At 38.8% G+C, this 14,292-nt stretch overlaps 1 protein-coding gene across 4 annotated transcripts in view; it reads right to left on the bottom strand.

Moving 5' to 3' along the window:
- Positions 1-14,292, bottom strand: part of TET1 (tet methylcytosine dioxygenase 1) — a 156,388-nt gene continuing 142,096 nt past the window's right edge. For all 4 annotated transcript variants that reach the window (XM_053308021.1, XM_053308022.1, XM_053308024.1 and 1 more), the window contains one exon: positions 1-13,685. In XM_053308021.1, the coding sequence (XP_053163996.1) occupies positions 12,565-13,685 (1,121 nt within the window). In that variant the 3' untranslated portion in view covers positions 1-12,564. The remainder of the gene's footprint in view (positions 13,686-14,292) is intronic.

Here is a 14,292-nt window from a genome sequence, read left to right as displayed (position 1 = left end):
TAGAAGTATAAAATTTATTTGAAGCCATCCACAATGTTCTGTGTTATCAGGAATGATACACTTTGTAATAATATCTTTTGGAAAAAATCATGACAAAAATTTAAAATATATTTTAAATGACAGTAACTCATCTCGCTTTATTCAATTAGGACATTTTAAAAAGAAACATATACGGTTTAAACAGATGTGACATAAGAAAAATAAAAAACAGAACAGACCATCTCCACAACAACAATCTTTACACGTATGTTTCAATACAATTTCAATGCATCTTGCTACATAAACATGAAATCATGTACAACAACTGCTGTGCACCAAAAAGAGTAGCTTAGTAAGATCTTTCAAGTAACATGCAGTCAAAACTCACAAGTCTTCAAGTACTGCTGGTAAGCGTTCCCTTGTCTGCAGAGAATATTCAAATATATTTATCCCCAAGGAAATAAAGTAGCTTTCATTCTTTTTCCTGTTTTGTGGAATAGTTAAACAACTTTTCTCTTACTAGTAACAAAAATGGTAAATGGAAAAGAACAGAAATGTTTTTGCCTTTTAATTTCTCCATCAGATAATCTAAATACAGTAGATTGTTAAAAGGAAAAAAATCCACCAAAATCAAAGTTAAATGTTGAAAAATAAATATTGTATGCATCCCAGTTTAAAAAATAAAGGGAAGAAAAGTACAGAGAATATTAGTCAACAATAAGGCTCAAGTTCTTCTGCTTTCGCACAATGTATTTTCCTATTTTTTTAAACTTTGAGGCTACTAAAACTGTATTCACAGAAACATGCTTTTGTGATAAACTTGCATAATACATTTTGGACACAATCCAGTGAATGCTAGCAACAACTACATCCCATTTAAATCGAAGGGATGTACAGCCCAATCCTATTCACTTTTACTCAAAAGCAAGTTGCACTTTTAAAAAATGGGATTAACCAGGAAGCACACGGCACTGAACAGAATGTGGTTTACTTCCAAATAAATATGCTAAAAACTCAATGGTTTTTATGGCACTCTGGCTGTAATCCTATGCACAATTACTGAAACCGCATTGAACTCAGCAAAAGGTGCTCACAAGTAAAAACACAATTGATTGTGCTGCATAGCTGAATGAGGAGGCACACTAGCCTGGGAATAAGTCTCAATTAATTCAGCAAGGCAAGGTTGGCTGTTAGTCACAACTAGTTTTAAGTGGATTGTTCCTTTAGTATTCTGATTACCATGTTGATTATCAGTTTTGCCTCTTGATGCCCTCAGCAGCATTTCCCCCTCTCTTGATTCTGGCTAGACAGATCATCAAGCTGCTTTTGAAATCTATGGGTGTGGAAATCGGGGGTGCATCTCTGGATGCATGGTGTTATGCTTCTGAAATAGTTGCCATGTTCAGAAACTGGACAATCCAGAACCGTTAGTCATAACCAAGGATGACTAAGCAAATCAATTAGATAAGTTCCATTGATTTAAAGGGGCCTTAAACTGGATGCTGCCCATGATTGGGTTGGCTGGGTTGTGGTTTTTTTTAAACCCTCTTCGAACACTTGAACAAAACAATATGAGATAGTATCAAACATTTGTGTTCTGTTGCAACTATGATTAATATATTTGTGATATTTTACAAAGCATTATGAACGTTTCTAGCTTTGAAGTCTTAAAAACATTGGGCAATAGCACTGAAACACACAGAATCTCAAAGCTGCCATATTTGGCTAGTACTATAAAATGGCACCCACAGAAGCAAAAACTACTTGTATTCTTGTCATGTATTAAGCATTTATTGAATATGGATCTCATATATAGCAGAAACTTGATTATCTGATTAGTGTGTGTACCTGTAACTATATATCAGTGTTAATCCTAGAGAACACTCCTTTTAAAATGAAGTTCAATTACCCAAACATTTCAGGTATCCCTCAAGACATCTGTGTAACTAAGCAAGCTGGTAGGTGCAGTCTAGGCCAGGACAATATTTAATTCTAGTTAGGGACATAGGAAGTTGCCATATACTGAGTCAGGCCATTGGTCTATCTAGCTCAGTACTGTCTTCACAGACTAGCAGCGGCGTCTCCAAGACTGCAGGCAGGAATCTCTCTCAGTCCTGTCTTGGAGAAGCCAGGGAGGGAATTTGGAACCTTCTGCTCTTCCCAGAGCGGCTCCATCCCGAGGGGAATCTCTTACAGTGCTCACATGTGGTCTCCCATTCATATGCAACCAGGGCAGACCCTACTTAGCTAAGTGGACAAGTCATGCTTGCTACCACAAGACCAGCTCTCCTCTCCCAGTTTTAACTGTATATTTGCTAAAACTAAACTCCTACAGAAAGCAATAATAATTTTTTAATGATTATGATAGCATTTTGTAATTCTGAAATGATGCCTGTGGCGTGCACATAGGAACAGCTATGTGAAACTCTCATAAGTCCAACTTGCTCACAGACAGTCTAACAGTTTTTTTAGGGATTGAGCCACAAAATATTCTAAGCAAGTTACATGTAGAACATTCTTTCTCACCCCATGCTTAAATATTGATGCTGTCATCATGGTAATTCCTGGAGTACCTCTCAGGTGCCACATTTTATATCAGAGCTACAGGTCTGAATAATTAATTTTGCTCTCTGGCATAATCATATTAAAATGTCAATTCTAAAGGGATATATGTGCATATTCAGACCTATCACCATTATTAAGCTCAACTTAATTTGTGATTAAGTTGAGGAAATTTTCTACAGAGCACCACATTCTATCACTATCATGGCTTGGTTTACTGTCTCAAGGTTTACCATCTTATGAGCTGACCACTTTATGTGGAGATAAGCAGGGGAGTGGCTTATTCCTTCCATCTGCAAAGCTATCCTAAATCACAATGTATACAAAGTCTAAATGTGAACTCGGATGTTAAAAACAACAAGTAATGCATTGTAGTCTTAAAAACAAAAAGTAGGATTCCAAAGTCCCATTGAAATGAGTTCAATAGAGTTTAGCACGACTAACTTTGCTAAGATACAATACAATGATTTGGTCTCACTGGCCAGAATAGTTAAGAGAAAGCAGAGGGAGTCAAAAGAAATAATTCTCTGATTACACAGCTGAATTGTTTGCTTCCTTTTATAGAAGGCTTCTCCAGCATTGAAAGTAGGCCTGCACAAATGTTTGGCTTCAGTACTTCACAGCTGAATCATGTGCACCTCACCCTGTGTGGAAGCAGGCACTCCCCTGCTCATCTCCACATAAAGTAGTGTGCACACAACACTGGAGAGTGTCCTTGAACAAGGAAGCAAAGCTACAGGAAGCCCCAGTGACATAGTGCAAGATGAATGGTGAACGCTTTCCCCTCATAGAGCTCTATAGGGAAAATGTTGGGAAGCAATACATGTCCCAGAATTCTTTGTGCAACTTCCACAAAATCACTGGGGTTTCCTGCAGCTTCACTTCCCTTAAGGACTGTCCCAAGTTCTGTGTGAGGGCTGCTGTGTGTGGAGGTCGCAAGGGGAGCTATAAATGATTCAGGTTCAATATTTTGAAGCCAAGCTTCTGCACAGGCCTAACTGAAAGCAAAAAGCTTCCATTTGGATGCAGCTTATTGGTTGGAAATGTTACAACCACTCTGGCGCCTTATTTAATGCAAGACTGGTATAAAAACTGGTGCTTTAAACAAGTTTGATGTTATTTTCATCAACCCATTCCATTAAACTGGCACTTGAAAAGAGACCCACATTTATTAAAGCTGCAGTTCATTACATTTGAAATTATAAATGCAATGTCAGGTACCAACATTGGGGTTAGCAGTGGAATTTTAAATAAATTTGCTACAGCACACTTTGTGTGTGTGTCTGATGGACTGTGTGTTTGTGCTACCAATGTACTTCAAATGAAATCTCCATTACATTCTATCTACATACAACGCTTGGTTAGTTACTCTTAAGAGTGTAAGATGGAGAATATGTGCTGACTGTATAGCCACATCTAAAGGGCCAAGCCAATTCTAGGAAAATTGATCTAGGTCTAGAGAATGAATTCTACAGCTATTACAAATATGCTAAAAATGGTGGTACGCTTGCACTGTGAAATGACAAAACCTATGGTGGCATTTAAGAGACTAACTGGTTTTTGTAATATGAGTTTTAATGCAACAATAGCCTCACACATCTTAGGAGATATTCCTCAACAGCCCAACTTTGAGAAGGCTAACTCGGAGCCAATGAAATTAGGTATTGCCCCTTCTACCTTCAGTGCTCAGTGCAATGTTAGTCACTTGCTAAATAATCTGTGAGATTCCTTTAAACACACATACCTTATACAAACCATGAGAGTTTCTGAAAGACCACCAAGGGTGTCCCCTGCTGAGCAAAGAGGCACATTTTAAAAGTGGTGATTATCTTTATTTAGCAGAAGAGCAACTTGTCCTATCCATCCCCAGCACAACATCCCTCCAGTGGCTTTTGCTGGTGTCTATTAAGGATGTGCACGAACCTGTTTAGAGGCCCTTTGACGGGCCTCCGAACAGGTTCGAACACGGGGTCCGGTTCAATGTTCAAACGCAACAGGGGTTTCTCTTTAAGGGTGGTGGAGGGTGCACTTACCCCTCCCGCCGCTTAACCCCCCCTCCGCCTGTTGCTGTTAAAAGTCTTCGGGGTGGCAGTGTACCTCCCTGCTGCCCTATTGCCCTCCTCGGCTAGAAGTAACAGGCTTGTATGCGCCCATCACGTGCGCGCAAGTGCCCAGTACTTCCAGCCATGGGCAACAGGACGGAAGGGAGGTACGCTGCCACCCTGAAGACTTTTAACAGCAACGGGTGCTGGTGGTGGTGGGAAAGCAGCGGGAGGGGGAAGTGAACCCTCCCTCACCCTTAAAGAGGCACCCCTGTCGCCTTCGAACCGCCCAGCTGCAGTTCTGTGCACATCCCTAGTGTCTATCTTGCGTTTCTTATTTAGACTGTGAGCCCTTTGGGACAGAGAGCCATTTTATTTATTTATATCTATGTCTATGTAAACTGATTTGGGAACTTTGGTTGAAAAGCGGTATATAAATATTCTTCATATTTGTATTCATAGCAGGGGCTGGTCAAGTTGGGTATCAGCTTGAGGCCCCATGGCTACCATCCCCTGAGACCCCAGGGCCCACACAGTGGGTACCAGAAAGAAACAATGTCATCATGCGCTTTTTCTGCCACCACTACTTTATTGCACCTACCTCCCCATCTACGAATCCCCACCTCTAGGGGATGTTTGTGAGTGGAGTAGAAAGTGGGAGAAGGCAATGGTGATGTGAGAGATTTGCAGCACTATATATCCTCCAGCCCTCTTCCTTAGCAAACATTTTTCCAGAGCCACCTGAGATAAGAGAAGCCACCTTTTCATCCTCTGGGATGAAACCCCATTCACTGAGAAGGAAGCGGAGCAGAAGGAACGGCCAAGTTGGTGGTATCTTTTCTTTGCTAATGAAGGGGATGCTGGCAGCAGGGACTCCTTCTCCCACCCTCCCAGGGTGATGAGAAACAAGAGCTGCTGCTGCCATCACTGCATCTCCCCTTAGCTGCTGAGGGTGGAAGGAACTGTGTATGCCCACCAGCCACTGAGTCCCCCTTCCCCAAAATATATTTAAGTTATAAACATCACAAATGTTGCAATGCTATGCTAACTCATAGATTTATTGGCTGGTCTGCATAGATGGAAATACAGAAAAGCTGGGATATTCAAATAGAGGATGCTTCTCAGACATACAAATGTTAACATTTCTTACATGTTAGTTCTGATCCCATTCAAAAGAATGCTAAGTTTAAGTCCTGCTGAAATCAATATTGTAATTGACTTAAGCTTCATTAATTTCCATAAAGCACTACTACCATTTCCTAGATCAGGGCCATGAAGTTTAGAATAATTTGCAGAATACCAGTCAGCACATAGTCACTGTAGCTAGTGAAAACTACTAAGTTTTGTCCGACCTCATGTGATCTTCTACTGCTACAGACGGTAGGCCCTGTACTTAAGAGCCCTGTTAGCTATTTCCCTAGAGGAGCAAGCTAGAAAAAGATCTGTAAGAACTGATCTTCAAGAGTCTAAAAGTATATATGGTGCTTTCCATAACAACTGTCATTAGGAAAAATTGACTGATTATGTAGGGAAGTGGTTCTTTTCACACAGACTACTCAATATTTCGTGCTATAAGAAATTTTGCTCTAGAAAACATCCTCCCTTTTATTCAGATCCTGGCTCCTTGCAAAAATGTTTCCAAGTAGACAATTAAAGATGCATCATAGCAGACAAGAACAGTTCTAAGAGCCTTAACAAAGACAGACAGTAAAAGCAAACACGTAAGCTCAGTAGAGAATACAAGCTGTGCTTTTGTACAAGCACGATAAAGCAAAGTGTTAAGCATCTAGGCTGAAACAGTGAAGGGTTTAGCTTCTACACATAAGCCCCTTTCCAGATTAACGTAATTACTACAACCCACCTACATGCTTCACTTTACTGCTAAGCATACTTTTGTAGAACTCAATGGGTTGAACTAGGAATTTAATAGAAAACTATTATTTGCAGCAACAGAATTAACCGTATGCCAAGCAACTTGCAGGGCTGAAATCCACTGCTAATATGATCATTAGAAGCTGGTTGAAGCAGACCAAGGGAACAGTGATTTGTTTTGTTTTCAATGTGTCATTTTTGAGTCTCTAGTTCCTGAATCAGCAAGCCTAGGAGGACAATGCTGTAAGCAACAGGGAATCTTAGACCAAATTGCTTTATCACCAAAAAGCATGCATGGCCTGCACAAACATCACTGATCTGAAAGTTGCTGCAGCAGTCCCGAGGATTTTTCTGCATGTCACAGCCCCAAAGAGTCACAATTACAAGACAAAATTATTACAAACCTTTGTAGCTATAAGCTTGGTCACAAAATTACATCTATGTAAAAATGATAAATATTCTGAAATGCTACAATAAATAGCACACAGCTGTATATGCAGTAAGTAGCTGTAATTTTGTATTCTGCAAACATGCTTGATAGGTATTATTTGCTTGTAAAGCAACAGGAAAAATATAAATGCCATTGACTACATTGTTTTCTAAGTGCAACAGTCATTTTGTAAGCAATACTGTTGTATTCTAAAATATATTGTTGAAATCAGAACAAAATAATAGGTGTTGATCTTAATTTCAACAGTATATTTAAAATGCTTTGATAATTTGATGAATCTAACAAAGTTTTATTAGCTGCTAAAGAGGATCATTCACTCCCACCTTAAATTCACAATGTGGAAGCACATCCCACTGTAATGAGTGAGATTTCCAAGTAACAGATTTAGTATCAGGCTGCCATTTACACTTTAAAGACATGTTTCTTTTCCATTTTAGCATTGTCGTTTCAAGACTTGCTTTCTTTCCCAACAGGAGCAGTAGGGTAAACATTACACCCCACAAAAGAGTTAGTGAGATCCTATCAGATGCACCCCAGTAGACAACTTTTTAGTGGTGCTTATTTTTGAATTAATTGGTTTCAAGAGTTGAACATTCTAGTGTCACAAAAGTGTAATATGGGGTACAGAATCTGAAAAAAAGGAATCAAGTGGACATTCATCCATCATTGATTGATTTGTAAGCAGTGCATACTCCACAAATCTTACATGGTAAATTTACAAGGGGCAGTGATTCTCTCATTACAGGTATTCAATGCTAATTATTTCCTTCTGACCTACACAGTTGTGGCCAAGTTAGTTCTCCTTCTCAACAGCCAGCAATTCTTCTCAAAAAGTTTTATTTCCACAGAATTATCATCATAAAGCTTGAATGAACAGCAGTACCCAAAAACAGAATTGTGCAGCTGAGTAACCAGAATTCACAACCCTACTTACTGAATAAACAGCTGTTATTTTTAATAAATTTTAGGCTCACAAAAAATATAAAAATTTAAAGTGTAGTTCTAAGGCACACAAAAATACCATAACAATTTAATGTATATAGATATTCAAGAAGCAGAAAACTGCTGGTACAAAATGATGGTATATTTACTTTTAAATTATTTACAATCCCTTCATATCCTCTATAAACCCTATTCACATGTTATGTTCAACGCACGTACAATCTGTTTACAGTGCACACACTTGCAGGTCTGTATGTATGTACAGTTTATTCACACATTATGTTCAATGCACATACAGTAGTACACTTTCCATCTGTACCCAGGTTCACTTTTAAAATGAACACATGTACAGTCATTCACACAAAAACATGTACATGTGTACAAACACCTATATGCACATACAACATAAAGTCTGAATAGAGCTATAAACTTTGAACAAAAATGCAGCATATGATTTTTTAAAACAGTTTGCTCTAAAAATAGAAAGACTGGGTTGAAATCTTCCTCTCCTTAAATCTTTTATTAAAGCTCCAGTTGATTCAATGAGCTGTTGCATAAGAACTGTAGAACTGGTCTCAATGGCATGGCATTGCAATTAAAAGTTAGATCTGAGGGTATAATCCAATATGCAATAATGCCTTGTTAATGTTCATAAGAATCCTTAAGTGGCTGTAGGATCACAGCCACAAAACGGAACCAGTCAGGCTTAACTCAGGTTCCAGAGGAGCTAATGGGACTAGCAGTATGCTTGCTTAATATGCACTGAACTGTGCACAGTTCTTTGACATCTATCTGCAAACAGAAATTGGGTTTTTGCTTGTACAGCTGGCCTATTGGGAGTGCAAATGGCTGCAGATGGTGGGGAAGAAAACCAGATCTGCATCAAGCACCAGACTTTGCGCACAGTGCTGCTGTACCGCTTAATGCATCACTTAATATGATCAGCACTGCCATCTTTAACAGCAGCAATCACTTGTTAGGCAGGGGGTGGGGAGAATGCAGGTACTGAACAGTACACAAACATCCTGTTCCTACTCTCTCACTTGCTTAACAAGTCATTTGCATTCGTGCAGATAACAGTGATAACCATCTATTTGGTAGAGAGAGATGGTAAGGAGCGCCATAGGTTCAGCAGTGGGAGTGCAGTCTCTTGCAGTGCTCTTAATTCCTGGATTGCAATGCACATCTAATATGATGCAAAGCAGCTGCAGTGAGATAATTGGGATGAACTTCACATGTACATTTCTGTACTAACAGAGTCATAGGCATCTAAGGGTAAACTTTAGTATTCACATATTTCACAAACCAAAACATTTTCAGAGTAACACACAACCATGGTAGACATTTGTAAAAATAAAGCACCGTGTCTAGAAAAGGAGAGAAAGCAGATCTAGACATTTCAGTTACATTTGTGACAGCACCACAATATATTATCATCAAGTATGTTATCTGTAAAAATTCAAGCTCTGGTTATATCTGCAGAATTTATATGCACCATGGACACGGATATAATCAGAGCTCACCCTTATGGCCTACAACCATTATTCATACAAACCATACTAATTCAGAGCCCACTGATTTTAATTGGATTGGTCAATCTCTTGAAAATAAATTGCAGGGCATGACCCATATCAGGGTTGATATTTTGAATGGATTGTTCAGTAACAACATTTACAAAAAGAGGAAGGTAGAGAAGAGAAAAGGAGTGGGATGCTATAGCATTCCAGATAGGAAGTGTCTACTCCTAATATTGTTAGAATGCCACCATGCTGACAAAGTGAATTAGTTAATTAACTGTTTGAAACTAAGGTCTGATTCATACAGGCTGTTTTGCCTAGAGCAACCAAGTCTTTATTTATTTAATTTATTTATTTATTATAACTTGCTCTTTCATGGGGTTCCCGGGGAGACCCACATCTGTTTAGCTTCAGCAATGCTATACCATCAGGCATTCCCAAACTATTCACAGGGCCCTGGCAATCAAGTGTCTAATCTGTTAGTTAGCATTCTCCTCTGTCTAGGCCTTAAGATCAAGTAGGAAAATTGATGTTGTTGCATAAGCATACAACATGCACTAGCCCCCCCCCCAAAAAAAAACACAAACCTATGCCAGACGGGTACTTAAAGCATCTGCTACTGGCCCCTAGAAATTTCAATAGCCCTGCCTCTCAGAGAAGAGCAGGATGGGGATGTATCAGGGTGAGTGCGTGAGAGAAAAATATCTGACAATGTCTGATCATTGCCAGGACAACTTCTGAAGAAAGAGCTTTGTGACAGCTGTCACAATGTTCTATGGCGATGCCTAGTCAGCTGTCCTCAAAGATCTGAGCTGATCAATCCTGCAACCTTTGCGGATGAAGTGAGAAAACCCTGGCACAAGCTTTGCAAAGGAAAAACACCCTGCAGGAATATTAAATTAAATTAAGAAAAATTAAGAGAATTTGCTATTCCCATGTGTAGTTGACCTTTTGTCTGGTAAAAAATTTGGAGAGATTCTGCTTGTGTAATATTTGGCAAGGTATGTATATTTGAATAGAGAAGCAGCAAGGTGGAGGAAAGTGTAACATCACAACAGACCTTCAATGAGCTCACTAGTTATAATGTAGCTGGGCTTCAAACTAAGAGATATGGAGCTGCTTTACACTAAAGGGATCTCCACACAATCCTCCTGTATGTTCACTGACCCAAACTATGCCCTCTGGCACTGCTGGTCATGCTCAGAACTCACATATTAGTGTGCAAGAACTGAATACATATGCACCTCCATGTGTACAGCTCCTCCATATTATCAGAAACTCTGATTACTTTATGTTTTCCAATTGCATAGAAAAGCTGCACGAGCCCTTTCACACTAACACTGGACATGTAGATGTTGAGCGTGGCCAAGTGTGCCAACGCTGGGGTGTTGGCAGCAGGTGTAATCCTGCTAACTGAGCAAACAGGCACCTTTAAAAGTGGTGACTCTCTTATATTTAGCAGGGGAAGAACAAATGTCTCTATCCAACCTGAGCACAGAATCCCTACTAATGGTGTCTACCTTATGTTTCTTTGTAGATGATGAGCAATTTTGGGACAAGAAACCATCTTATTTATTTTTCTATGTAAACTGCTTTGATAACTTTTTTGTTGCAAAGAGGAATAGTATTTATAGTAGTAGGTATAGTCCTACCCATTCACCTCCATTTGGAGGTTGAATTAGAGAACAGTCCTTAATTCAGACTGTTGATCTCTAGTCCAATACAGATTGGCAAAATCTCTCCAAGGTCTTAGGACTGGGGAAGTTCTCTGACAATTCAAGATATTTTTTTCCTAACTGAGGTGAATGCTAGGGAATGAACCTGGGATGTTCCACATACAAATTATGTGCCTTATTACTAAGCTATGAAATGTTTTGTGCGAATCAGCCCTTAGATGTCACTGTTTCTTTTTTAACATGGGGCATGCGGAGGAGAATATTTTATAGAATAAATTTATAAACCTTCTTGAATTGACAACTAACAGTTGATGAACATTCTGGAGATTTTAATAAATGCATTATAAAACATCCAAGACTACAAATTTCTCTCTTAAAACTTAAAGAGTTCTACTTTTCAAAATATTAATAAGGCAACTCTATGGGGGGGGCAGTTTCTGATGCCATAACAACTCTACCCCTGAGGCATTAGGAACATTTGGTTGTTGTACATAACTTGCAATGCTCCGTATGAGAGAGACTTATGCACTTATTGCTCAAAACAAACCATAGTAAATTCATTCTTACAACAAAACCACACCATAGCAATACAGGAATGGACAAAATGTGTCTTAATTCATATTTGCAAATATTGAACTTTCTGCATTTTAACAACCTTTTGTTTAGAAACAAAGCAAAAATGTCAGTGGAAAAAAGGAGGGGCAAGGCTAAAAACCAAATATTCTTAGTATATGTGAACTGCTGTAGTAACGTGGAACTCAACATAAGAAAAAAATAAATCCTTTTAGACAATGCACAAACCTTAGACAAATGTGATCCTTATACTATTTCAAGTTAACGTTAAAAATAGAAAGTGCTTTTAAATATATATATTTACAGCTCACAACCTCCAACCATCACTAGTGATATTGTTTGTGTATGTGTGTGGATCACACACACACAGACACACAACTATACATACATGAAAAATCTATACACAGATAAATCATCATTGGTTCTTTATCCTTAAATTGGGCTTCATAGCAATGATTGGAAGCTGTAAGAGCAATGGCACCATGAAGAAATAAATCAGCTTATCTTTAACTGTTTGATGTGATTAAGCACCAAGAGCTGTGTATAGCTAATACTGTCTAACTTGATTTTACATCATAAAAGGTGAAATCTGTTAAAATCTTTATAAAAAGCCCATTTGTAGTAAACAGACGATTCAAAGCACCAAAATATAAATCCCCCAAAAGGTAATAAAACTGAGTAATTCAATCAGGATTAATAACCTAGCCAAAATCATTTAACTATACTTTTTTTTTTTTTTGCTTAAAATGTGCTTGAGAATCAGATGTTAAAATATATAAAGTCACAGTTTAAGAAAAAAAATTCTTTTTTTTTTTTTACCTCAGCCTTCAAATGGTCGAGATGACAAAGAGTAAACCACACAAGACTTTGTTCTTTAACAGCACCTTTAGGAATTATTGTGTAACACTGCTCCAAGGCAAAGTTGTACAGTTGCTATTTAAAAAACAAACTTATGCCCAATGGTTATAAGGCCCTGCAACACGTGTGAGGGCATAAGTAGACACCGTTATGATGTTATCATGAGTTACTGTTAATGCTCGGCGGGATGGAATTTGGTTGAATTCATTGTCTTCATCAAAACTCTCTCTGGTTGCATTGTCCTGGTGTGCATTTCTGTCATCGGATTGTAGAGTATTATTTCCATTGCCCAATTTTTCAGCTTCTTTTTCTTTTGCTCTCTCAGCCATCTTTGCCTCCCACAGTGCTATCCCATGTTTTGGCTCATTTAAATTTTTATGTTGATAGAAGACTAAAGAGATCCGCGTGGGATGATTTCGGTTTGGCTTTTTAATTGGAGTTGTGGCATGCAGTTCTCGGCGCGCACATTCAATTAAGATGGAGCCATGAGATGGTGCTACAGCTACCCCACCAATGTCATTATCCAAAAAATTATGTTCACTGTCTGACCACATTTCTTCTGCTTTTTCCTCAGAATCTGTGCATTTCAGGGGCTCACTGCTTAGCTTTTTATCCACAGTGGCGGAATCACAATGTAAAATTTGCTTGAACCCTCCTTTTTGCATCGGATCCTCCAGAGAAAAGTTAATTTCATTTCTGACTACATCTTCTGGAGTATCCAATGGCACTGATGAATCAAAAGAGCTAGCCAACTGTGCAGCAGGAGAATTTTCTAACTTAATTTCATAATCTTGTTTGCCGACTACCTCCTGTTCAAGTGTGCAGGGTGCCATGTCTCTGTAGGTTGAAACAGCAAGGTCTTGAAGAAATGGAGGCACACCATTTCTGTTCTCATCCAGCAAAATTCCAGTATGATCACTGACAGACACATCAAAGTTCTTACCTTTGGGTGTAACATGAGGTTTGTTACCACTGCACTGCAAGTACCCGTAGCGAGTTGAAAAATCTTGCTGAGTACTAGTGACTGGCATTATACCACTAGCTTTATGAGTAAATGGGGAACAAGAATGTAAACTATCTAGCTTTAATGGTGAGGAAGGAGCATATTGTTTTAAAACAGAGCAATTCTTAGTGTCAGAATTATGTTTTACTGTAGAAAGGTGATCACCACTCTCCATTTTTGTCCCAGGTTGCAATGAATTAGTTTTGCTCCCTAAGTGGGGAGAAAAAACAAACATGTTTCAATTACAAGTTTTAATTTTTCTATAAATTATGTATAAACTACATTATGAGAATGACAATTTGAATTTCTCCTCAGTATTTTGTTGTTGTTTCTTTGGAGTTTCCACACAACACTTTGGTATTTTTCTATCACATTTTTCAATGTACCCCACAAACCATTAGAGGTTAAAAGTCCATTTGTCAGAGTCTGGATTCCCAGAATTCTAACAAGATATTGCACATTATACAGATGTCCTGCAGGAATTTGCTGTCCACCCCGGCCTAAACCAGTCCTGCATGTTTAGTAAACAAATGATAAGAGCAGCATCATAAATCTAGTTCTATATTTCATATGCAGAATTCTAAAACACTTGCTTGATATTTGTACAGAACAAATATGAATACAGCAAGGAAAAGCTCAATTGATATTCACTACCAGTGGCATATGGAGCTTGCCGGAGGCCCAGGAACAGGCTGCCACTGGTGGCTCCCCCCCACCCCACTGCCTATGTGCACTGGCCATGCCCCCTGTATTGACATCATACACATGCTGACACAAGGGGCATGGCCAATACCTGGTTGTGTAGCCCCTCTCCCAC

The sequence above is a fragment of the Hemicordylus capensis genome, chromosome 3 (assembly GCF_027244095.1).
Source record: "Hemicordylus capensis ecotype Gifberg chromosome 3, rHemCap1.1.pri, whole genome shotgun sequence".
NCBI lineage: Eukaryota > Metazoa > Chordata > Lepidosauria > Squamata > Cordylidae > Hemicordylus > Hemicordylus capensis.
This window is presented reverse-complemented; position numbering and strand designations above follow the sequence as displayed.